At 46.9% G+C, this 25,337-nt stretch overlaps 1 protein-coding gene across 3 annotated transcripts in view; it reads left to right on the forward strand.

The window, feature by feature from the left end:
- Window positions 1–25,337, forward strand: part of LOC119176304 (E3 ubiquitin-protein ligase RNF31) — an 89,709-nt gene that overhangs the window by 12,543 nt on the left and 51,829 nt on the right. For 2 of the 3 annotated variants that reach the window (XM_075877324.1, XM_075877323.1), the window contains exons 2-4: window positions 20,572–20,604; window positions 20,687–20,893; window positions 21,824–21,970. In XM_075877324.1, coding sequence (XP_075733439.1) covers window positions 20,572–20,604; window positions 20,687–20,893; window positions 21,824–21,970 — 387 coding nt within the window. The remainder of the gene's footprint in view (window positions 1–20,571; window positions 20,605–20,686; window positions 20,894–21,823; window positions 21,971–25,337) is intronic. The other variant, XM_075877325.1, reaches the window with a different exon arrangement.

A 25,337-nucleotide genomic window follows, 5' to 3' on the forward strand; every position in this document is an offset into this window, starting at 1 on the left:
CAATCACGGCTCTGGTGTCATGCAGAAAGTCCAGTCCAAGAATTAGGTCCCTCGAGCAACTCGGCTGTATTGAAAAATCTCCGAGATACGTAAATCCGTGAATACTGACTCGCGCTGTGCACCGCCCCACAGGAGTGAAAAGATGGCCTCCTGCCATACGTATCTGCGACCCAGCCCACTCGGTAGAAATCGTCTTCAGCCTGCAAGCAAGACCCATGCTCACAACGGAAGTGTCTGCTTCAGTGTCGATTAGCGCCATTACTTCTTCGTCGTCCGTGGTTACCGCAATGTTTGATGTCACCACTCTTCGTACCACGTTTGACTGCGTCTGTACATCTTTTTTCTGCCGTCGCTTTCGTCGTAGTGGTGGATCTTCCGTAGAGTCAGCGTCAAAGGCCTCACCTCTGAAGGTCGCTGAACTCCGTTTTCCCGACTTGCAGGACTGGGTGAACGGCGTCTCGGAGCACCGCGTAAATAGGCTGGGCTCGCTGACCTGTCGCGAGCAAGCGCTGACGAGCGGGGCTTGTGCGACCGATGTTCGATACTGCGACGATTCGAGATGAAACTCTCTATTTCCAGTGGTCGCTCGCCAGGTCGTGGACGAGGGGCATTAGGCGAAAATCCACGGAGACCCACACGACGTATGGACATGTTCGGTAGACGTGTCCGGCTTCCCCGCAGTGAAAACAAAGGGGCCTGTGGTCAGCTGTACGCCAGATGTCACACTTCCTCGGTCGTGCTTCGGCGATCAACGGCGGGATGCGAGGATGGAAGCCTGCCTCCATTTGCTGAGCGCATCGCTCATTTGGGTAAAACACAATGGGTGAACTGCCCGATGGAGGACGTCGCACTGCTTCCGCGTAGCTCATTTCAACGCAGTGCCTCTATTGTGGCACCTAGGATTGTTGAGGAGCGTGAACGGCTTGCTGTAGCTCGGCACGTACCATCTCCGCAACGGAGAGCTGCTCTACAGGTGAAGCAGTTACCTGCATCTTTTGTAGCTCCTCCTTAATGATAGCTCTGATGAGCTCTCGCAATACGCTTATGTCATTGCCGAGAGTGACAGAAGTGACCTCAATTGGATGTACACCATGGCTATACTGCCTGGCACGCTGTTGAAGGGCCCTCACCATGACAGTAGCTTCCTCATGGAACTCCGCAAGTGTCGCAGGCGGGTTTAGATTCAGGCCGGCAAAAATCTTAACACCATGCATTAATTGTCGAACTTTCTTGGATTCGGTCATAGATGGCTCCGCACGCCTGAAAAAGCCGATCTATGTCTTCTACGTAATGGCGAATTCTACTCGTCGAGCGGGAGCAAGTTTTCTTGCTCAAAAGCTGACAATCCGCGTTTCGCTGGTAGATTTGGAGCAAGTTCGCATTTTGCACTGGTAGATTCGGAGTAATCCACCCCGCTATGGAGCGTTCCGCGTGCTCCGTCTGGCAGACAGATTTCACCGGGATTCCGAGAATGCGCTGCCGTCATTTCCGGTACAGTCGGGCAGCTGGGTTGCCCTCAGCTATGGAGCTCCTCTTTGCCCTCAGCATTTTTGAGGTGGTCGAGTAACCCTGTGCTCTCTTACATTCCTGAAATTGGAAAGCGGTAGCCCTGCTTTCCGCGAGAGTGCGTGGTCGAGATGCGTGCTTTTCAGTGGCGGCACAGTTGTCATCGAAACGTCGAGAGCAGAAAAGAAAATCGTTTCCGGTACAGGTTCACTGACGTATGCGTAAAAAACTTCCGGAGAGACCTCACGTGGGGCATTCATGTGTTCCACTTGGAGATCTCGTTTGGCACACTCCGAGTGCTCGTTCCAAGATTTCGGCAGCCACTCCGGATCTACCAGTAGAATTCGCCATAAGTTGTCACCCTTTCGTTAGGGCCTTGAACCCTTGCCCCTATAGCACGCTCCGCTGTCTCTTTCTTGTCCTCTCGGAGAAAGACCTTGAGGAACTGCCGGTGAAACTCATCCCATGACGTAAGCGTTGCTGCATGGTTCTCAAACCACGTTTTCGCCGAGTCCTCGAGGAAGCAGTACACATAGCGCATCGTACGCTCTGGGGCCCAATTGTTGATGACCAGGCCCCGTCGAAATGCTCGAGCCAGTCGTCGGCATCTTCAAAACCAGCTCCGTGAAATGTCTTCGGCGTCTTGGGCTGGTATACAACCAGGTGCGCTGGTGCTGCCGTGGTGACGTTAGGCGGTGTTTGATTCATAGTACTCTGATGATCAGGCAGCAAACCGTGCTGTGGCTGGACGGCTGGCGACGGCTGGAACGCACGCGCATAGGGGTAAGCTCGGCTGAGCTGCTCGATGGGCTTGCGTCACGGGTGTTCTCTGGAGACCTTATCATTTACCATACCCAGCAACTCCACCAGAAAATGTCAAGGACACAGGGATGCAGGCACGAAATAGGGCGTTTTCTTTCGTAACCAAATGCCAAAATCACGAACACCAAAGCACGCGCCCACAAAACTGCTTCGTTATCCTCCTCAGAGGCTGGCCACTATAGTTGCCAGCCTACATTGCGTCAATATATTTGAGCTATCACATGTGCATGAGATAATTGCTGGCAGATATCATATTTTCACTTATTGTTTGCTCGGACTTCTCTTCATATATTCGAGCTATCACACGCAGAACATGCACTGTCATTGCAAATCAGTTTCGCGTAATCCCGCAAGGTGGCAAAACAGTTAAGAAGAAAGAGAGAATATACAACCACACGATTCTGGCATGAAGCTGCAACTAGGAAGCTTTCTTTCTAAGATATCCGTATGGGTTTAGTTGTGGTAGTGGGCCACAATCGGGTGTTTGTCTGTTTTTGTTTCGTGTTGTATGCAACACTCTAAAGAGTTCAGTGAAAATGGCGTCTTTGTTTACCACAACAATAATTGTCATCCAGCCTCTCGAGTTTCCTTTATTAAAAACTCGGCGCTGGCCACCTTTCTATCAAGAATGCTATGTCAATCTTATAGCGCGCGTACCGTTCGACACCAGTAAGAACAGGGAGCGTGGCTTTAATGCAAGGAAAGAAACGCAATATAGATGATGATTGTGGTTGTGGGACAAAATGACGCCAAATTTGCTCGATCTTTACTCAGAGTGAACTTTGTCATTTTAATAATTTCTTAATATTTGTTGTTAAAAAAGGACCCACTGTGTTTGGTAAAAAGATTAATATGACCAAACATTTTTAACACGTACACAAGAAAGCGTCAGCAGAACATGTCTTCTTAGTTTTTCCAGGCCGGATGTTTCCGGGCAAGGCGCGCACTTATGCGAACGGCCACTAGTGTAAAGGCCAGAAGGTTCAGGCATTGAGGATTCGGGGCCAACTGGTGTCTGACGGGAATCTGTAAACAGAAATAACGCTGAGTGCAGGGCATTTATATTTGTTCCCACAACTATCTATGGTTTGGGACCCCAGCACCGGCATGCTTAAAAACAACGAATATAACTTTTTGCTTAGTGCACATGACGGAATCTTACAATATGCAAACGGGTGCCGCAATACAAAAACATAATGAAAAAAGAGCACACAAGGGCAAGCGCATAATCACAATGGCATTTTATTGAGCCAATGCGAAGTGTGGATTGCTCCGTGCGTCGTCTGCTAGCCACGTCGTGTTTCTATGTGTGCGTTCATCATGCACGCTCTCAAATTGTGGTTTGTTCTGTCATGTTAGTGGGGATGTAACTATTCCTAAGTATGCTTGAAACGACGTATGAAAGCATTTGGGCTTGCTCGGCTGCTAATACATTGTATTAAGATTGATGAGTGCAACTTTCAAGACTGCTGTTGATTGTCGTCGTACCCTCCATTCACCAGAATAATTTCAGAGTGAGTGCCGCTTTCTATTCCAAGCACATCGCAAAATGCTCTTGGCATCCTCCCAAATATGAGGACTAATAAATGGTGTGGAAATGCAGCGTTTTTTAACGTCTTGGTTATAAAAAAAAGACAGGCTCTTGGTTATGCACTTGCGCGCTGTTGGTAGGTGTAAAACTACGGCACTGTAGTATGTCGATCATGCGAGGAGCGCTAGTTGTGTTTATCTGGCCTTGATGTCACTACAACGAAGTATTAGTCACATAATCTATGAGACTTCAGTACTTAAACTGTACTTAAAACAGAATTACTGGGCGCAACCTTGTGCGTACATTCAAGAACTCTTTAAAGAGCCCAGACGTTGAAAATGAATTTAGACGGCATACCCTATATTCAATGCCGCATTAATTCACTAAAATTTTTATCTTCTTTACATTGTCTTCAGTGTTTGTGTGGCATTGTTAGTGACTGATGGGAAGCAGTGGTAATTTTTTGTCTAAAAAAACATGCTTGTCCCATTAACTGGGCCTTTGTTGTAGCACTGTCATGCACGCAATCTATCAACGAAAGCTAAGATTTCTGCTGAACTCTTATGTAAAATGTTTTATGTTCTTACTGGTACAAGAACATGTGCATACAGGTGGTAAACGCAGTATAGCGCAAACCGCTGTCAGCCAATACTTTCCTGACTAGACTTATTGAGTGTCCCACATTTCATGGTGAACGGAATGAGAGAAAAAAATTATATGCGTATAAGGTGTGAACGGTGGTACTGAGATGAACGCACAGATATGTGGGCTTTCTACGATCTTGCTTTCTGTTTTTTGTAGTATGAAGATGACAAAGATGTAAATAAGTAGTTCAGTCACGCTGCAGCAGTGCATAGCAGTCGGAGCACAAGCTAACCACGTACAAACAGCTCAGCAAGGCGTGATTTAGTGCGAAAGCGTGAAGAGAGGCACCCATGGAGGGTGAGAATCCCTATGAAAGGCAGAATGCACTTTACTAGCGGTTAATGTTAACGTTGCATAGAAGTCGTGCACCGATTCAGTAGAGAAGAGCGCAGATATTAACAGCTAACTGTAGCCAACGCATTTTATCCACCGACAATCTGCTCAGACCGCACGGAACAAAGCGTCGCCGCGTGTATTTGTATTTACCGTTTTCCGCAGCAGCGAATGGGCGCTGCCACGTTTGAACACGTGATATCGTGGCCTTCTCTTTTCTACTTCCCCGTCGTCGCCACGGCCGGCTGACTCGCCGCCGCCACTTCCGGTTCGAAGGCCAGCAAACCGGGCGTAGCGGTTAGGTGTTGACATGGAAGACAATGCAGTGAGTGACGATGTTTCACGCTCTCATGTCATCGACCTGCAGCCTACCGGGCTCAGCAAACTGATAAGGAGACAAATTTTTTTGCTACGCTCGCACGCGCCCGCATATTCCGCACCGCCCGTTTCTCGCCGTAGGCTGCAGGGCATCGTGTGCCACACGCCACATCGCGGCCGCGTCGCTGAGGAGCAGGTCATGGTTGGATGAATGGATGAATTGAGATGACTGTGCCACAGAACACCTATATGCGGTACCCTTTAGATTTGGTGGTGGCTACCGCCACCTAGTCATAAACTTTGGCGAACAAAACTTGATTTATCTTGTTCTTTAAATAGTGGAGTTAGGGACTGGCATTTGCTGTGAAGGATTTAATTTTCACTCGTGCCTTCATGGTAGCCACCAATCAGATAACCTCCTAGTTATTTCTACCCGCTTAAAGCCTATTTTGCCCATCTTGCCCATCCTGTCCCTAAACCCCAGTGCTTTGAAAAACTGCGCCATCTCCTCGCAGGGGTGCCTGCGCAAGTAGGCGTTTGGTGTGTAGCGACACCACGGACCCGAGCTAACGGGGGAGTTTTGACTCCCTCCCACGCCTTGCCGTGCGTGGCTTTGCCGTGTCCGGGGAAAAGGGGATCCTGGGGGTTGAGCCGACGCTGGGTGATTGGACCTTTAAGGCCCCCCGGCAGAGGCAACACACCCCTTTGGCCCCGGCTTCACGTAGACGGCACCCCTGGGCTGACCCACCCAGGGGAAATCGGCAGTCGCCTTTTCCTATCTCTCTCTCCCTACATCTTCGTCTTTATCTCTTACTGTTTATCTGTCCTGTCTTCTACTATCTTCCGTTTACTTCCAAACTTCCTGGCGGCTAGGGTTAACCCTGTGCAAATAGCCTACCTTGGTCTAGGCGCATTGGGTTATAGTGGCGTTGTACGGCTGGCGGCTGCAGGTTTCAGCATCCGCAAACTTGTAGCGTCCCCTCGTTGGGCTCCGTGGTGGGTGGCCGCCAACGCTGCTGAACAAAAATACGACAGGCATGCACAGAGCATTCCCCTTACTGTCTGATCGTGCCGGCTTGAAGCGGGTACGCACCGATGATATAAACTTTTTTAACCAGCCCAAAGAAACATATCCTCACTATCATGTCATCCACTGTGAAAAAACTGAAAAGCAAGCCAGAACCGTCTCTCCTTTCCTGGTTTCTAGATGTCTTACCGAAACTCTTGGCACAAGATACAAGGTAACCAAAATGGCTAGTGGAGACCTTCTCCTCGAAATCCGTGACAAAGAACAATTTGAAAAGCTAGACCGTCTTTCAGATTTCGGTGGCATACCAATAACCATAACACCACATAGATCAATGAACACAACTCGCGGAGTGGTATCTGACATGGTCTTACTTGACTTGATTGAGACTGAACTTTTGGAGGGGTGGAAGAGCCAAAATGTGACTAATGTACAGAGAATCATCATTAGAAGAGATGATAAAGAAACACCGACGAAACACTTAATACTCACATTTGTATCCAGTAAACTACCGGAATCTATTCAAACAGGGTACACAGACATCTATCAGGCCGTACATACCAAACCCTCGTCGTTGCTTCCAATGCCAGAGGTATGGCCATGGCTCTAAAACCTGTCGTGGTCGCCAGACTTGTGCACAATGTGGAGTCCTAGGCCACGTGTCTGAGAACTGCAAACAACCGCCACACTGTGTAAACTGCGAAGGAAACCATGCCGCATATTCACGCTCCTGCACATACTGGAAAAAGGAAAAAGAAATAATTACGTTGAAGGTGAAGGAGAACATTACATTTAAGGAAGCATGGCGAAGAGTCGCTCCATTCTATGGACCTACATACGCTGATGCGGCGCGTCAGGAGGCACCGCCGCACCAGCCCTCACCACTCCTTCGGCCCGCGCATACCGAGCCGGTGGTTGTGGCACCTGCCCCCAAGGCGGCTGTAGCCCAGGCTACACCGCCTACTCCCAAACAGAGACCGGAGACTCCAGAGTACTCCGGTCTCAAGGCCTCACCTCACCAGGCGAGGCCCGAAATTCGAATTAAGAGCCCGAACGTGCGGGCATCTAGTGTCTCCGAGGAGGCAATGGATACGTCGGCACCCTTGGTGCTGAAAGAGCGGCGTGGCTCCCTGGAGCGCGTCAAGAAAACAAAAAAAGCAGATAACAGGGCCTGGTGATGGCCCTGTTAAGTGAACTCAAACTCCCTGTCTAAATAGCCACTCGCTTTTTGTACACACAGCACTATTTCACATTCACAATGAACACTCAAATTATACAATAGAACGTCAGGGGCCTTCTCAGAAACCTTGACGACATCCAAGAACTCTTACATGAACACTCACCAAAAGTGCTGTGTGTACAAGAAACACACCTTAATTTAAAACACACAAATTTTCTTCGTAAATACGTTATTTTCCGAAAAGACCGTGTTGATGCTATAACATCATCCGGAGGTGTTGCCATCATAGTGAATCAAGGAATAGCATGCACACACTTACAACTCCAAACATCCCTTGAGGCAGTGGCTGTTCTAGCGGTTATTTTTGGTAAACTGATCACAATCTGCGCTATTTACATTCCTCCTAGCTATCAGCTGCAAAAACGCGATTTACACTGTCTAATTGATGAACTTCCGGAGCCTTACGTTCTCCTTGGAGACTTTAATGCGCATAGCAGGCTATGGGGTGACTCTCGGTATGACGCGCGAGGTCGACTGATCGAACAGTTCCTTATCTCGTCGAGCGCGTGTCTCCTAAATCGAAAAGAACCAACCTATTATAACCTCGCTAATAACACCTACTCCTCCATAGACCTGAGCATAGTATCTCCATCTCTTGTGCCTCTACTCCAGTGGAAAGTCGTCAGTAATCTGTACGGAAGTGACCACTTCCCCGTAGTTTTGAGCACAACGACAGTAACTGAGTGTCCACCACGTGTTCCCAAGTGGCTCATAAACAGAGCCGACTGGGAACAGTTTTATACTATCGCTTGTCTAGGTTGGAATGACACCTGTACTTTGAACATTGATGTTACTGTGAACTACTTCACAGCGTTTTTGATTGATGCTGCAGCAAAATGCATCCCACAAACAAATGGACACCCTGGAAAACGATGTGTGCCATGGTGGCACTCTGAATGCCAAAACGCGCGCAAACAGCAAAACAGAGCTTGGAGGCTGCTTCGGAACTCACCGACAGCCGAAAATCTTGAAACCTTCAAGAAAATAAAGTCTCAAGGCAGGAGAACGCGTCGGCAGGCCAGAAGAGAAAGCTGGCAGAAGTTTTTATCAGGGGTTAATTCATACACACAGAAGGCTAAAGTCTGGAACATGGTCGGTAGGATAGCAGGAAAACAAGTACACACACTTCCACTCGTAAACACTCAGGGTGATACCTTGGAAGATCAGGCAAACTTCCTCGGTGCACACTTCGAACAGGTATCCAGCTCGTCCCACTATACTGACACTTTTCAAAAATACAGAACAAGAATAGAAAAGCAGAAACTCGAACACAAATCCACTAGATACGAGGCATATAACCAAGCTTTCAGTCTAGCTGAGCTCCGAACATCTCTAAACTCCTACAGTACTTCTGCCCTAGGTTCTGACTGTGTGATGTATGAAATGTTAAAAAACCTACCAGCCGAAACACGAAAAACCTTACTTTGTTTATACAATGCTATCTGGTTTTCTGGCACTATCCATAGCTCCTGGAAAAAGGCTATCATTATTCCCATTTTGAAAGAGGGCAAGGACCCTTCTTTAGCTTCAAGCTATAGACCAATTGCACTTACAAGCTGCTTGTGCAAAGTCTTCGAAAAAATGATAAACTGCCGACTTGTATATTTTCTTGAAACAAATAATTTGCTCGACCCATTTCAGTGCGGGTTTCGAGAAAGTAGATCCACCGCAGACCACCTTGTTCGTATCGAGGCATAGATCAGAGACTGCTTCGACCATAATCAATATTTTCTCTCTGTGTTCCTCGATATCGAAAAGGCTTATGATACCACATGGCGTTTCGGAATTCTAAGAGACCTGTCCCACCTTGGTGTGCGCGGAAGAATGTTTCATATAATCGAAAGTTACCTGTCAAACCGGACATTCCGTGTCCGTCTGGGCAGTGTGCTCTCCCAAACATTTGTCCAGGAAACAGGCGTGCCACAAGGTGGTGTGCTTAGTTGCGCACTTTTTATTATTAAAATGAATTCTTTGCACTTGTCCATTTCCCGCAATATGTTCTATTGTACATATGTCGACGACGTTCAGGTTGGCTTCAAGTCATGCAACTTGGCCATGTGTGAGCGGCAGGTTCAGCTGGGTTTAAATAAGGTCTCCAAATGGGCAGATGAAAATGGATTTCGACTTAACCTACAAAAAAGCACGTGTGTCTTGTTCTCTCGAAGGAGAGGCATGCACTCGGAACCTGACATTCGACTGAACGGGCAACGTCTGTCCGTCAAAGCCGAGCATAAATTCTTAGGCTTAATCTTGGACAACAAGTTGACCTTCGTACCCCACATAAAGTATTTAAAAACAAAATGTTTAAAAGCCATGAATGTTATAAAAGTGTTGTCACGTACTACGTGGAGTAGTGACAGGAAATGCTTCATGAACCTGTATAGAAGCCTTATTCGCACCCGCTTAGATTATGGGGCTATTGTTTATCAGTCTGCGACTCAAAGTGCTTTGAAGATGCTGGATCCCGTGCACCATTCGGGCATCCGCCTTTCTACGGGTGCTTTTCGCACCAGCCCCGTAGAAAGCCTTTACGTTGAGTCAAATGAGTAGTCGCTTCATCTGCAAAGAACCTACATGTCCTTTGTGTATTTCCTTAAGGTGAAAGCAGACAAGAGGCACCCCTCATACTCTACTATTAATGACTTGTCGAGCTCCATTCTTTTTCAAAACAGGCCTTCAATGAGGCAGCCCTTCTCAGTTCACCTGAAGGGTCTAGCTGAGGACACTGGAGTGTCACTCGAACACAGTTCAATGGCTCCTGTAGCATACCCTCCACCGTGGCAGTGGCAGACTATACATTGCGATGTGTCTTTCCTAGAAGTTACTAAACATGCGCCCATTGCCCATATTCGAACATACTTCTTGGAACTTCAACACAAATACACACGTCCTGAGTTTTTTACAGATGCCTCTAAGTCTAACTCCTCTGTGTCCTACGCTGCTGTTGGCCCTTCCTTTTCGGATGCTGGCCCTCTACATCCAGGCACAAGCATCTTCACAGCGGAAGCTTACGCGATACTTGTGGCAGCTAAACACATCAAACAATCACAAATACAAAAAGCAGTATTTCACACAGACTCCCTCAGTGTGGTAACGGCTCTGCATAGTCTTAAAAAACAAAAAAACCCTGTCCTCGTTTCACTTTACTCCATTTTATGCACACTCTACACACTCAACCGACATGTTGTTGTGTGCTGGGTGCCAGGGCACCGTGAGATTCAAAGCAACATGATGGCGGATCAGCTTGCTGCATCCGCCCACAAAAGCAACGCCATTACACCTTCATCAATCCCGGCCCTTGATCATAAGCCGTCTCTCAAACGAAAACTCAGGGACTACTGGCAGAGCAAGTGGGATACACACACACAAAACAAACTACACGTTATCAAGACACACCTTGGCCTTTGGCCACCAGTATCAAAATCATGTCACACAGAGGTAACATTAACGAGGCTCAGGATAGGACACACATACACGACACACTCATATCTTTTCTCCAGTGGCGATCCACCATTGTGTGACAGATGTGGTGAAGCACTAACAGTTCTTCACATTTTAATTCAGTGCAAACAATTGGACACTCTAAGAAAACAACACTTTCCTTCACCCTACCGACAACATATACCTTTACACCCTGCAATGTTCGTCGGTAGGGAATCGCTTTTTAGTCACAAATCATTGTTAGCGTTTTTAAAAGAAATTCTTAGCTTTCATGTCATATACCCGGGCATACCGTAGCACGACCTCCCCAGAGAGGTTTTCGCTGCGGTGGCTACACAATAAAGCACTTGCCTCACTGCCCTTGGACGCAAGGGTATGAACGAGTGAGGCACTTGTGCTAATGACATACATGTCCACCATCGTTTTTATTATCATTACCTTTTGCCATCTATTCGCACCACACACACCTTTCACGGCATGGTCATGATTTTATTAATTGTGTGTTTTTACCCGCTTTACGGCGAGGAATTTTATGGCCCTTATACAGCCGCTAATCACAATAATTGTCCACATTCCTGTCTCATGAACTGGCAATCTTTGGCCATCAAATGGCCCTTGCGCCAAAAAACACCATATATCATCAACTGCGCCATCTTCTTGAAGTATAGGGTGAAGCCTTTTACAGAACATTAAGTGTTCGGTAGTTTCCTCTTCCTTTCAACACGCACTGCATACCGTGTTTACCCCTCCGTATTCGGCCCGATGTGTCTTGGTTCGCAATACGCCCGTCCTGGCCTCAAACAGTAGAGAACTACACCCAGAATCAACATATATCTTTTGCTTGACAATTTCCTGCTTAAAGGTTTGATAGATCTCAGTGCCGACTTCTTAATCATGCCTATTCTCCACATGTTGGTCTTCGTTTCCTTCACCTTCTTAAACGATAGTTCTTTTGGTTTGATCCCCTGCTGTTTTAATGTCTACAGGTCAATTTTCAGGTTCGCTTTCTTCATTTTGTATAGACATTCCTCATGTACAAATCATAAAAACCTTTCTAGCCCAACGCTCTTTCCTCATTTCTCTCAATCGCTTTTTAAATGTTATCTTTCTGCTAGCTTCCCTGCCCTCAAATGATGTCCATCCCATATCACCTTGTACTCCCTGATTTGGTGTATTCCCGTAAGCTCCTAAAGCAAGCCTTGCCAATTCCACACTACTTAATTCCTAATCTTGCTTGAACCTCTGTTCTCATCCACAAGACCACATTGCCGAACGTCAAACCAGGAACCATGATCCCTTTCCAAATTCCTCTGACAATCATACCTATTGTAATTCCACAGTGCCCTACTTTTCATCACCGCTGCATTCCTGTTACCTTTAGCCATTACGCATATTTCGTGTTCCTTTAGGTACTCAGTCCCATTGCTTATCCATACGCTCAGTTATTTGTAATTATCCGTTATCTTTAGCGTGACCTCCTGCATCCTGAGCTCACTACCTTCAGTATCATTAAAAACCATGACTGCTGATTTTTTTTTACTGAATTTCCAATCTAACCTATCTCCCTCATTACCGCAGATGTCTGTCAATCCCTGCAAATTTTTCTTGTTGTCGGCCATCACACTATATCATCTGCGTACATCATTGCTGGCAGTGCCTGTTCAATGCGTTTTCCTTGTTTGACGAAAGAGAGGCTGAAGTCAAGTCCACTCCTCTCTATTTTGGCCTCTAGTCCTTTTAGGTACATGTTGAATAACGAGAGTAACAGAAGACACTCCTGCCTAAGCCCCCGTTTTATCTCTTTGAGCTTGGATACCTGTTTTCTCTATTTTATAACAACTTTGTTACTTTCAAATAACCTTTAAAAGATTAGTGAATTCATCTGCCACACCTAGTGTGTCCAGTATCTCCCTAAAGTCCTCTTGAACTACGCTATCATATGCTCCCTTCATATCTGAAGATGCATTCCACGGGGGCCTGTGTTCCTTTTCTGCTATTTCGATGCACTGCGTCAATGAGAACAGATTGCCTTCCATCCTCTTTTGTTTCCGAAGCCAATTATGCAGTTGCCTCAGCACCCCATCAACCTCTATCCATGCCTGCAGCATTTCCTTTATAATGTGCATAACGAACCTGTAAACCACTGAAGTCACTGTTATGGGACGGTAGTTGTTTATGTCAGCTTTGTCCCCCTTTTCTTTGTAGATCATGCTCACCCTGTTAAACTTCCATCCATCAGGGGCTGCACCATCAATTATTATTTTGCTCGTTGCTTCTCTCAAAGTTTGCTTAGACTTAAGACCCAATTCCTTTATCGGCATAATCGGGATACCATCAGGGCCTGTTGATGTACTACTAGGAACCCTCTTCTCAGCCCTTTCCCCCCTCTAATTGTTAAAATGGAGCCACTTCGCCACTTGATCCATCCTTGTCAATTATGGGGATAAGGCACTTTATTATTGAAATTTTTTGTCATTCCTGTCACTGCTGCTGGAAACTCACTCCCCTGTGGTAACGTATAACGCATTGGTCGCGGTACACTGGCCGACCAAATACGAGGCCGCGTTGTGCTTCTGCTGAACATATCCTGCCAAAAGTGCTTCGTGCGATAAGTTCTAACCTAGGCTTACTAGCGCTTTACAAGAAATTGTAATCTGGGCTATTATGTTGACATCGCAAAGCGACTTATTCGTCGTAGTAAAGTTGTACACACTCACTCAGTAATTTGCCATTACAAATTTTATGATATTTTTTCTCCAAAGCAGGCTTGCTATATTGTGTCAGGGGCGAATGTGTTGAATAAAGCGTGGAGGTGTAAGCTGGACTTCATTTCTCTTTCATTTCGCATGTGGGTTCCACCTGTTGCTGTATGGTTCTTCTTGGTCGCCTTCATCGGTAGCCGGTAAGCATTTTCTTTAATGCATCCTTCATTTATACATGAACTGTAACAGCATGCATCATTATAATGATTCTTGCACTACTGCCAGTTTGCGAATTACGAAGTCTTCAGGTTGCTGCGTCCAAGAATGCCTGTGAGGGTCGGCGCATATCAAGTGGCCCAGCGCCATCCTTGTCCACGTAGCTGCTTCTACGCTCGCAAGCGTATATAGTCTTTCAAACTAAGTGGTTCTAAGAGAGAAAAAGGAAGAGGAAAGTGAGCCCCGTAACTGTCTGCTTCAGGGAGCGACACCTCAACAGTAGCTCACAAGGGATGGGGGTGAGGAGGGATTAAAAAAATAGGAATAAAGGTATATATATATATATATATATATATATATATATATATATATATATATATATATATATATAAGATACGCTAAGCCAGCGAGCGAGGACATATCAAGAGGATAGGAGAAATAGGAAAGATGGAAATACGGTCACAGGAGTCCGAGGACGGGGCACCACTTGCGAGAGCTCTTGTCGGCGTCAGGAGATGGTGTATAGCAAGTCCGGTAGGTCAGAGCTGCGCTGTCGTCGAAGGTCGGCGTCAGGAGATGGCGTAGGGCCAGCCAAGTCAGCCAGAGCTACACTGACGTCGGAGATCGCGAGGGCACAACCGGTCGGCACGGAATCCAGCGAGCGAGTCAACCAAGGAGCGGGATACAGACTGCCGTCACGTTCAAGACGAGTCACAGGGTAAATGCTAAGAGTATGAGGGCCGCAGCGAAGAGGCTTGACACATTGTCGGTGTGACGTCCCCGCAAACACGGACTGAACCCCGCTCTTTTCAAGATGTTTTCGTTCGTTTCTCAAACCCACGCATAAAAAAAGGAAAAGAAAACCTTCGGTGTAACGAATGGGCATTCCGGAGTGAAGTACCAGAAGGATTATTTCTACTATTCTCACGGGCTCCCCCGCACAAACACGAGGACCGGGCGGCGCCTTCTCGTCTACAGACCGTGTGACAGCGTACGGTGGAGATAATCGGCGCGCACCCTTCAGATTTGTGGCATGGGGGAGCAGCAGAGCATCTTTTGTTGGTGCGACGCCGCCGCAGCGCTTGTGCCGGGACCAGTATGACTTTCCGTCAGCCTCCGTGGCTCCAGGGCTCATTACTGCGTTCTGCGCGGATGGCCACCCCTGGCAGTGAATGACGAAGAAGCGGCGGCTACGGACAATTTCGCGGGAGACACCGAGCTGCATGGAAACGTTGAGACTTGGTCTGGACATCGGCTCACCAAGTACCGGAAGCATCGGTACCATTGTTCGCCCATAATTAAAGTGTCTTCGGACGGCTCGCCCATCACTGTCCCTGAGGCTTGAGTTTGTACTTCGTTACTTGCTCGGCTTTATTTGGGAGAGGGTTTTCTACTGGTGTAGGCCGCGGGGGCGGCCGCTGAAGAGGATACACTCGGACTGAGAAGAAAAGATATGCCGCGTGGAGTGGCGACTGGTTTGGTGCCCCGGTAGGGCGGAGTCGGGTCCTACAAAAAGGGACTACGAAACGATGCGAAAGGGGGTCAGAGAAATACGATGCGAAAAGAGTCGGAGAGATACCATGCGATGAGCTTGAGAGTCGGAGAGACGGAGCGTTGAGATTGAGATGGTAGAGAGACGGAATGGAAAAGAAAGATAACGGTGCGAAGAGATAGCGATGAGGGGCGACGAGATGATGACTGGGGCAAAGACGGTACGATGAGGAATGAAAGTTGGCGATAGGAGGCGAGTGAATGGAGCATTCTGAGAGGCACGACGAAGGCGACGATGACGAAGACGATGAAGGCGCCGACGAATCGGACAATGACCTCAGGAAGAAGCCCTGAGCCCCAACACGAACAGCCAGCTCCGAGGCCCCCGTCAACATGGACCTTTCGTGAGACAGACTTTATGCATCTTATTTAGATTAGCTTTGCGGAAAGGGAGGTGGCGTATTGAGACATTGCGCGGTTTTATTAATTAATGACTTTATCATTTGTGTCGTCGTGTGTCTCCGTTATATATGCATATCTTTGTATTGTGGCAGTTACTTTATGTGCCGGCCATGTGTCGAATGTCGCAAATGTCCAAATCACGTGTTATAATTTTGTGTAGTGGTTGATGTACGTGCGTATACGATGTTTGCAGTTAGTAATATATTAAATAAATCAGTAAACAGGAACAGGGCGAAGCGTCTCTTACTTCTCGGCCCCAGCACGAATCCCTGTATGTGGAAAGGGATTGAGACACGTAGCCAAGAGGGAACCGGATAGAAAAAGGGTTGAGTGTACTTCCCTCCCTTTGGCGATCGGTGGCGTAGCGGGGGACGTCTCAAGTGGTGGCAGCGGTGGGATCACTGCTGGGGCAACGGTGCAAGATTTCACCCTCGTACTAGGGAAAGAGAGGTGGCAAAATCAACGAGCAGGCTACCAAGATGACCAACAGAGACGACCCACTAGAAATGAGCGCGTTAATGTTAGCGAACATGGTTCCGTCGTTTACGGGAGGTGATACGGGTCCGGATGTTGGGGTTTTCTTGAAAATTTTGGAGCAGGTTGGTCGCTTGGGTGGATGGCGAGATAGTGAGCTGGTCTTCATAGCACGATGCAAGATAGTAGGCGCGGCGTACGATTTTGCGTGGTGGGATAATAACGTCGCTGCGGCTACAACTTTTTCCGAGTTCAAATATTTCGCCCTCAAGAGGTTCGATACGGAACCACTTATCTTTAAAACGGAACGGTTTTTAAACGTGAGGCACAAGGCAGATGAGGAGGTGAGGTTCTTTGCAAGTCGCTTGCGCATCCTCGGAACCGCCACCCTGGCGAGCTCCGATAGTCAGGATCCGGTGAAAGCTTCACTTCGCCGCGAAATTCTAGCCGAACGATTGCACCAGCAATTTTTATTAGGCCTGAGGGATCCGGTCTGCAGATTTGTTCTCTCTCGAGACCCAAAAACGTTTGACGAGGCCATTGCCATAGCGGTCAAGGAGGAACAGAATGAGAAAGTGTCGAGCAGCCATTCGTTACCCATTCGATACGTTGAAGAGGACACGGATGTTCATGAGATGCATAGCCGCCTTGACCAACTCGAAAAACTTGTGGAGAGCTTGGCAGTACGCAATAAGGTGGAACAAAATTGGCAGGAATTCCCGAAGCAACTCCCTTGTGCCGGCGGGTGCTAAAACTGCGGCAGGTTTGGTCACATTCGGCGAGAATGTCCCCGGTACCGGCGACGAAATTGGAATCCGATGGGTGACAGCCGCATTCATTCACAAAGACAAGGAGATGGTGACAAAAATTGAATCGGAAAACCTAGACGCAACACCTCCTCATGACGTTGGCGCGCAGAGGTCAGTCGCAGTCGTAAATATTCATGAGGAAACAAGCTCCGTAAAAATGAGTCGCGGTTCACCGTGTGCGGAAGTGGTTAATGTAATTTCCTGATCTAGCAGGATGTGCCGCCATTGAGCGAGTGTGTGTTTGAGAGGAAAGTCTGCACGCTGGTGCCACTGGGTGAAACAAAAGCTGCTGAGGTTGCTGGAGCGGATACAGATGGTTTAGCTGCGGTTTCTACCACGAAGGTCCCACGAGACGATGAGGCATTACCAGTAAGAGTAGCAGATAAGGAGTTGGATGAGAATGGGTTTTCTGAGGTTGCAGCTGTCGGAGTCTTAGTCGACACGGCGGTAGACCGAACGTTAGAGGGAGAAGATGAGATTGAGGAATGCCTAGATCGCAACGGGGTGGTTTTTGTGGGGCCAAAGTGGAACTGCAGCACACTCGATGTACACCGCACGAAACCCGGGCATGCGCAGCGGTGGCCTTATAAGATAGCTTCGCATATGCCCCAGTCCGCGACTGAGTTGAGTAGGTTGAAGTTCGGACCATCTAATGAGGGTCCGGGACTCGGAGTCGGGGAAGAAGTCTGCATACGGGTAGACGCTGAGCGCTCGGGGATCGGCTAGGGTCATAAGAGTCCGCAATGCTGTATGCCATTTTATGTTTCATAATTTCTACTTGGTCATTCGGCATGTTACTTTAGTAAAGACCTTCTGTCGAAGTTTAAGTTTTTATATTGTTTTGCTTTGGCTTGTACACTTGTTTTATTTTGTTGATTGTGTTTTGAAATGAGGCCAGGCAGGAGAACGTACGCGAGGGTAATTCAGTGTTGCTGCCTGTATGACCAATGTTCTCCCGCCACCCCGCTTTTCGTTTGGTTTGAAATGTTCGGTAAGATCTTAAAATTTTGTACATGTGTGAAATGAAAGCGTAAGGAAATGTGTGTATACTCTGTTTGGTTGTGCCGAGAGTGGACAGTGCAGGCGAAGTGTGTGTTGTGCTCGCATGGTAGTGAACCTTTCGTACTCATGACTGAACGCTGCGTGCCAAACCATCCGACGAGCAGCTGTGACCAGTGTGCGTTTTGTCCACGCGTCATCCACGAGTTTCTGCAGTGATTCTGAAGGTTTCAAGTGTGTTGTGCGCGGTAGAAATACGGAATCAAACTGCTTCGTGGTGGGTGAGGATTCAGCGACAATCACAGATTGGTTCGTCTCAGCGACGAACCGCCGCCAGGGCTGAATCACAAGTGTGCTGTGTTCGCATATCGTATTCCTAAGACTGCCGCAATGTCTCAATTTCGCTGCGCAACCCGAAGGCGTTATGCGCCTGCATTTCTCGCGTTTGAATTTCCCCACTAGGAAAACTCTTCTACAAAATGAAGGGATTGTGACGTCCCCGCAAACACGCACTGAACCCCGCTCCTTTCAAGATGTTTTCGTTCGTTTCTCAAACCCACGCATAAAAAAAAAGGAAAAGAAAACCTTCGGTGTAACGAATGGGCATTACGGAGTGAAGTACTAGAAGGATTATTTCTACTATTCTCCCGGGCTCCCCCGCACAAACACGAGGAGCGGGCGGCGCCTTGTCGTCTACTGACCGTGTGACAGCGTACGGTGGAGATAATCGGCGCGCACCCTTCAGATTTGTGGCATGGGGGAGCAGGGGGGACCTTTTGTTGGTTCAGGGAATGCGACGCCGCCGCAGCGCTTGTGCAGGGACCAGTATGACTTTCCGTCAGCCTCCGTGGCTCCAGGGCTCATTACTGCGTTCTGCGCGGATGGCCACCCCCGGCAGTGAATGACGAAGAAGCGGCGGCTACCGAAAATTTTGCGGGAGACACCGAGCTGCATGGAAACGTTGAGACTTGGTCTGGACATCGGCTCACCGGAAGCATCGGGACCATTGTTCGCCCATAATTAAAGTGTCTTCGGACGGCTCGCCCATCACTCTCCCTGAGGCTTGAGCTTGTGCTTTGTTACTTGCTCGGCTTTATTTAGGAGAGGGTTTTCTACTGGTGTAGGCCGCGGGGGCGGCCGCTGAAGAGGATACACTCGGACTGAGAAGAAAAGATATGCCGCGTGGAGTGGCGACCGGTTTGGTGCCCCGGTAGGGCGGAGTCAGGTCCTACAAAAAGGGACTACGAAACGATGAGAAAGGGGGTCAGAGAAATACGATGCGAAGAGAGTCGGAGAGATACGATGCGATGAGCTTGAGAGTCAGAGAGACGGAGCGTTGAGATTGAGATGGTAGAGAGACGGAATGGAAAAGGAAGATAACGGTGCGAAGAGATAGCGATGAAGGGCGATGAGATGATGACTGGGGCAAAGACGTACGATGAGGAATGAAAGTTGGCGATAGGAGGCGAATGAATGGAGCATTCTGAGAGGCACGACGAAGGCGACGATGACGAAGACGATGAAGGCGCCGACGAATCGGAGAATGACCCCAGGAAGAAGCCCTGAGCCCCAACTCGAACAGCCAGCTCCGAGGCCCCCGCAAATATGGACCTTTCGTGAGACGGACTTTATGCATCTTATTTAGATTAGCTTTGCGGAAAGGGAGGTGGCGTATTGAAACATTGCGCGGTTTTAATAATTAATGACTTTATCATTTGTGTCGTCGTGTGTCTCCGTTATATATGCATATCTTTGTATTGTTGCAGTTACTTTATGTGCCTGCCCTGTGTCGAATGTCGCAAATGTCCAGATCATGTGTTATAATTTTGTGTAGTGGTTGATGTACGTGCGTATACGATGTTTGCAGTTAGTAATATATTAAATGAATCAGTAAACAGGAACAGGGCATAGCGTCTCTTACTTCCCGGCCCCAGCACGAATCCCTGTATGTGTAAAGTGACTGAGACACGTAGCCAAGAGAGAACCGGATAGAAAAAGGGTTGAGTGTACTTCCCTCTCTTTGGCGATGGGTGGCGTAGCGGGGGACGTCTCATCTGTCATGCAACATCAACAAGCCCACACTGTTAATTTTCCGGATGAGAGGCGTCAATTCCGTGAATAGCATAAGGGCAAGGAAAAGGTGCTGCCCCCCCCCCTTCGCACACCCACTCATAAAAAGAAATGCTGAGACCAGGCTAGTGTGCCACTCGTGGGCATACTTATGAAATTGAAATATATATATATATATATATATATATATATATATATATATATATATATATATATATATATATATATATAATATGTGTGTGTAGGGCAAAGACGGTCATGTGTAGGCCGGGCCACTAGCGAAAGGTCCACGGGCCGCAAGTTTGACACCCATTTACTATCTTAGCGCTGTCACTAAATTGCTGGAAGTAGTCCAAAATCATTGAAGAGAAGCTGGTGTTTTTCTAAGGGAGCTCCTTTGCTATCGGGTTGTCACGCTTTTTAAGCACGGTTGCTGCATCTAGGTTATTGTGAATTTCATTCGAAAATGTGTTTTCTCCTGGCAGGTACAAATCACACGCATGGCTGGAATCATTACGGTGAGAAAAAACTTGTCATCTGTATCATGGCGTAAAGTGCGCCTAAGCGTATTATCGTATAGCAAAACAAAATTATTTGCAGGAGCATGCCAGAAACTTGATCACGGATAGAGAAGTATGCACTTTTGGCGAAGGCATCCTCGCAGTCCTTCTTACCAAGATGGGCTACGACAAAGATAAAGCTCTGCGCGCAGCCCGGGAGAAGGAGTCCATCAGAAGCGCGTTGTTCTTTCTGAAGGACGCAGTTTTCAAAGATTGCGTATTGTGCTACCATAGCTTTCTGGAAAGTGTAAGTGTTTCTCTATGGTCGCTATTTTATACGACCATACTTGTACCAGTTTGCTTTTAATAACAACTGTGGCGTTAGCCAACTATTGTTTGCCGCAATGTTTAAATGTTAGATATTTGTTAGTGTTGAATACTGCCTTTGAATTCGCTCTGGTTCGATTTTTTGTTTTGTACACAGTTACACTGTCATTCTATGCAAATTGCCCCACCGCGGTGCTCTAGTGGCTAAAGTACTCGGCTGCTGACCCACCGATCGCGGTATCAAATTCCGGCAGCGACTGCTGCCTTTTCGATGGACGCGAAAATGCTGTAGGCCCGTGTGCTCAGATTTGAGTGCACGTTAAAGAACCACAGGCCGTCAAAATTTCCGGAGCTCTCCACTACGGCGTCTCTGATATTCATATGGCGGTTTCGGGACGGTAGACCTGACACAATTAATTAATTAATTAATTAATCATTAATTAATTAATAAATAATTAAACAATTAATTAATAAATAATTAATTAATTAATCAGTCGGTCAGTGGGTCGGTCAGTCGGTCAGTCAGTCGAAATTCTGTGCGAATGGGAACTCCATCAGCAGTTTGCGTCGGCACCCCGTCACCCCTTATGTGCACTCATTCGTGACTGTACACGTAACTCCTCTTCCACTGTCGCAGTATCTTGGGTGGACCTTAATAGGTTCATCACAGATTCTCCTTTCTGCTGCTGGTGCCAACACTGCGTAAGACACCGAAGAAAGCTGACCTCATCGTTTGTTATGTTCTAATCTAACGCCCAAGAGATTTATATTTTCGTAGATAGCAGAAGACACTAATTAATTTTCGTGCCTGATATAAATTTCCGTAGCTCGCCGTGCGGTAAAATTTGTACATGCCTCAAGCCGCATTCTGCTTTTGCTGTCGATTCACATTAAAGGCCTATATTTTCAGGACTTGACTCAAAATAAGTTGATACCGTGTGGGCACACTGCCTGTGCGAACTGCTTGAAGACGCATTTTTGGACGCAAGTGCATCGGGGAAAGCTGTCATGTATAGAATGCTCAGCAGAAGTCGACCAGTCGCTCAATATAAATGTGGTAAGTTGACTTTGTGTAAGTGCAACCATAATTGCAAGTTCAGCACCGTGTAAGTCTCTTTCTTGCCTGTGTCCTGTGTTGAAGCGCTGTTTGATATTTTCTATTGTGGATTGCACTTGATGTTGCTTTGGTAAAAACACGTTCGTCCGATTTCTTTTTTTATTTCGTAACGATTGTATGGACGCCCACGGCTGGATTTCGACACCGGCGTCGGCGTCGATGTCATGCACCGTATATGTATACGCATCTATGTATGTGAGAACGAAAGAAAAAAAATTCCAGGAAAGAGACTCTGGCACGCGGAATCGAACGGGGAACCTCCGCGTCGTGAATGTGAGGTGTTAACCACTGAGCCACCGAGAGGTTTTTTCTTTATTACCGTTTTTGCACTAGGTACACACATCAATATAAGTCACTGTAAACAGTAACATACACAACAGAAGCAATGACAAAGCAGTCACGGAACTATAAGTGGTTACAGTGCTAAAATTCCTTCAGGTTCACCAGGGGTTCAACCCTGGAGAGCCGTTCCGGAACAAAATCTTGTTGTTTGAGTATATCAATGTACTGAGCAATTCTTTCGCGGAAAAGCATGCGGGCCGGACGCCTGTCACGGTCACAGAAGTAACCGGCCATTCTTGCCCGCCATAGACAATGGAGGCCAAGCAGCATTATAAGATTAAAAGGCAGTCCCTCCTCTTTTTCTACTGTTAAGAACCTGATACCGAGTGAATGTAAGGGAAGTTCCTTTTTTAGAGTTCTCTGTAAAACATCCCAGAAGTAAACCCCTTCCCAACAATGCAAAACACGTGATCAATTGTCTCCGGCTTTCGGCAGATCAAAAAGTTCGAACCCCATGGCATATAAACTCCTCTATCTTCTAAAGAAGTCTTAAGCGGTAGTGTTCCGGAGTGTAATTTAAAGAAAAAGCTTTTTGCACTAGGCTGAATTTGCATTTTCTTAACACGCTTAAGAACATCATTGCCTTCTCCCCCGTTATTGATTAACCTATACATAGGAACTGGAAAAATCATTTCGCAAATGTCTTTATGCAATTTCTTTCGCCCGACCGAAAAAGGGTATTCATTGGAAAACCAAACTGACAAGAACCGGATACTGTCCGCAACTTCCTTAAAGAAACCTCGCGTAGCTCCGGGCATGCTTGCGGTGCTAACCATAAAGTAAAGCAGAACACGACAAAGGCGTAACTGGCATACCGTTCTTAAGAAGAGGTGTTGAACATCTCGAAAGAAAATAAAACAATTAACTAGTTGTCGCACGAACAGATGCGACAGGCTTAGTCCCCCCTGTTTTACTCTTCGGAACAGATTTGTCCTACTACATTTTTCCCAAGTAGACCCCCATATAAACACAGCAAATATCCTATGCAGCTTTTGCACATGCACCCGTGAGCAACACAAAACCTGCATCACATACCATAATTTGCTCAATAGAAATATGCTGCATACAGTGGCTCTGGCAAACATTGAGAGACAGTTGCCATTCCACTGAGCTGTCCTTTCGCGCGTTTCTTTTATTTGTTCAGTCCAGTAATCATTAGTGTCTTTGTAGTGCTGGAAAGGCATGCCTAGATATTTTACTGGAGTATTAAACCAGTGAACGTTAGCATAGGTAACTGGGGTTGATGTCCAGTCTCCGTGCCACAACCCCAGACGCTTTCCCCAATTAACCCGACTTCCTGTAATTTATACTAAAAATTTAACAACGGCAACTGTCTTTTGTACACTTTCTTTGGTGGTGCAACACACTGCTACATCATCAGCGTATGCCAAAACTTTTACCTCGGCGTCAAGCAGTCTGAAACCACGGATGGTCTTGTTTTCTATTATGGCCAAGCATAAGCTCTCTATGTACAATGCAAACAAGACTGGACTTGCCGGACAGGCCTGGCGTACAGAACGTTTCAGCCTAATGGGAGACCCCGGGATCTTGTTTATAATTAGTCGTGTAGTAGAGTTCTTATACGCCAAAACTATGCCCTCTGTAATCACCGATCCGACATTGACATGTTCAAGTATGGAGAATAACACATCTTGCGGGACGCAGTGAAAAGTCTTTTCTAAATCAAGCTGGAGGGTCGCAACATGAGAATTAAAAGAATCGCAACTCTCAAGGACACATCGCATTGTGTGTTCATCAATATTGAGCGCCCCTTGATGCCACATGTTTGGTGCTCCCCGACTATTCCGGTGATTACAGACTGCAATCTACCTGCCAATACTTTCATGAGTATTTTGTAGTCAGTGTTGGTTAGCGAAATGGGCCTATATGACGAAACTAGTTTTAATTTTGCTTTGTCATCCGTCTTATGTATTAGAATAGTGTGCGTCTCGGCAAATGAAGGTGGTAACGCTTTGATTGCGTAGGCTTCCTTGAACACAGCTTGTAACACTGGTGAAACTTCTGTTTTATACCACATCGCACCGAGACCGTCGGGCCCCGGTGACTTCCCAGCGGCGAGACTGTCTATTGCATATTCAATTTCAGAAACGGTTATAGGCCTCTTTAACGCTTCTTTCGTTTCGAGGGATAATTGCGGCATCCGGCTCAAGAAAATGTCCTTAAACTTCGTAACATCTACTAATGCGGCTGCGAAGAGACTCTTGTAATGCCGAAAGAAAGCTTCAGCGATAGTGCTGTTAGTATTTAGCAGAATTCCATTTTCCTCTATTTCGTCGATGTGATTATGACCCGCTCGTGATTTCTCGATTCCAAGCACGCGCTTGGTAGGAGTCTTCCCCCATAGGCGACGCCTCTGCTCTCGCTCGAATAAGGGCTCCTCTGTAGCGTTCCTGCTCTACTAGCTCAATTTGTCGTTTCACCGTTCGAATGTCTTCCTTATATGCACCGGGCTCCTTGCTTTCGAATGCTATCAATTTCTTGAGCGTTGTTGTGAGTTCATTTTCTTTCATTTTTTTCATAATATTTTAAATTACTAGATCTCGATATGGCTTTCATTTTAACGCTTTGCTTCAAAAGCTCCCATTCCTCGCCAACATTACAGGATCCGATCACTTTAATGTTTTTAATTCCCTCAATCACAAATTATTAAAAATGTCATCCCGAAGTAGTTTAGCGTTGAACTTCCATAAATCCCAACTAAATTTGTTTTCTTTTTGTTTAAGTACCACGTTACATTGTACAGGACAATAGTCAGAGAAAGAGACAGGTAAGACTGTGTAACTATTGCTTTTAGATAGCGTCTCCCCTGCCATGTATATCCTATCAAGACGTGCGTGACTGGTTACGTGAAAATGCGTAAATCGAACTTCGCAACCTGCTTCGAGGCACTCCGCAACATCATGCAGGTCAGATTCATTCAGCAAGTCATAGAGCACTTCAACAC

This window comes from Rhipicephalus microplus, chromosome X (genome assembly GCF_043290135.1).
Source record: "Rhipicephalus microplus isolate Deutch F79 chromosome X, USDA_Rmic, whole genome shotgun sequence".
NCBI classification, from domain to species: Eukaryota; Metazoa; Arthropoda; class Arachnida; order Ixodida; family Ixodidae; genus Rhipicephalus; species Rhipicephalus microplus.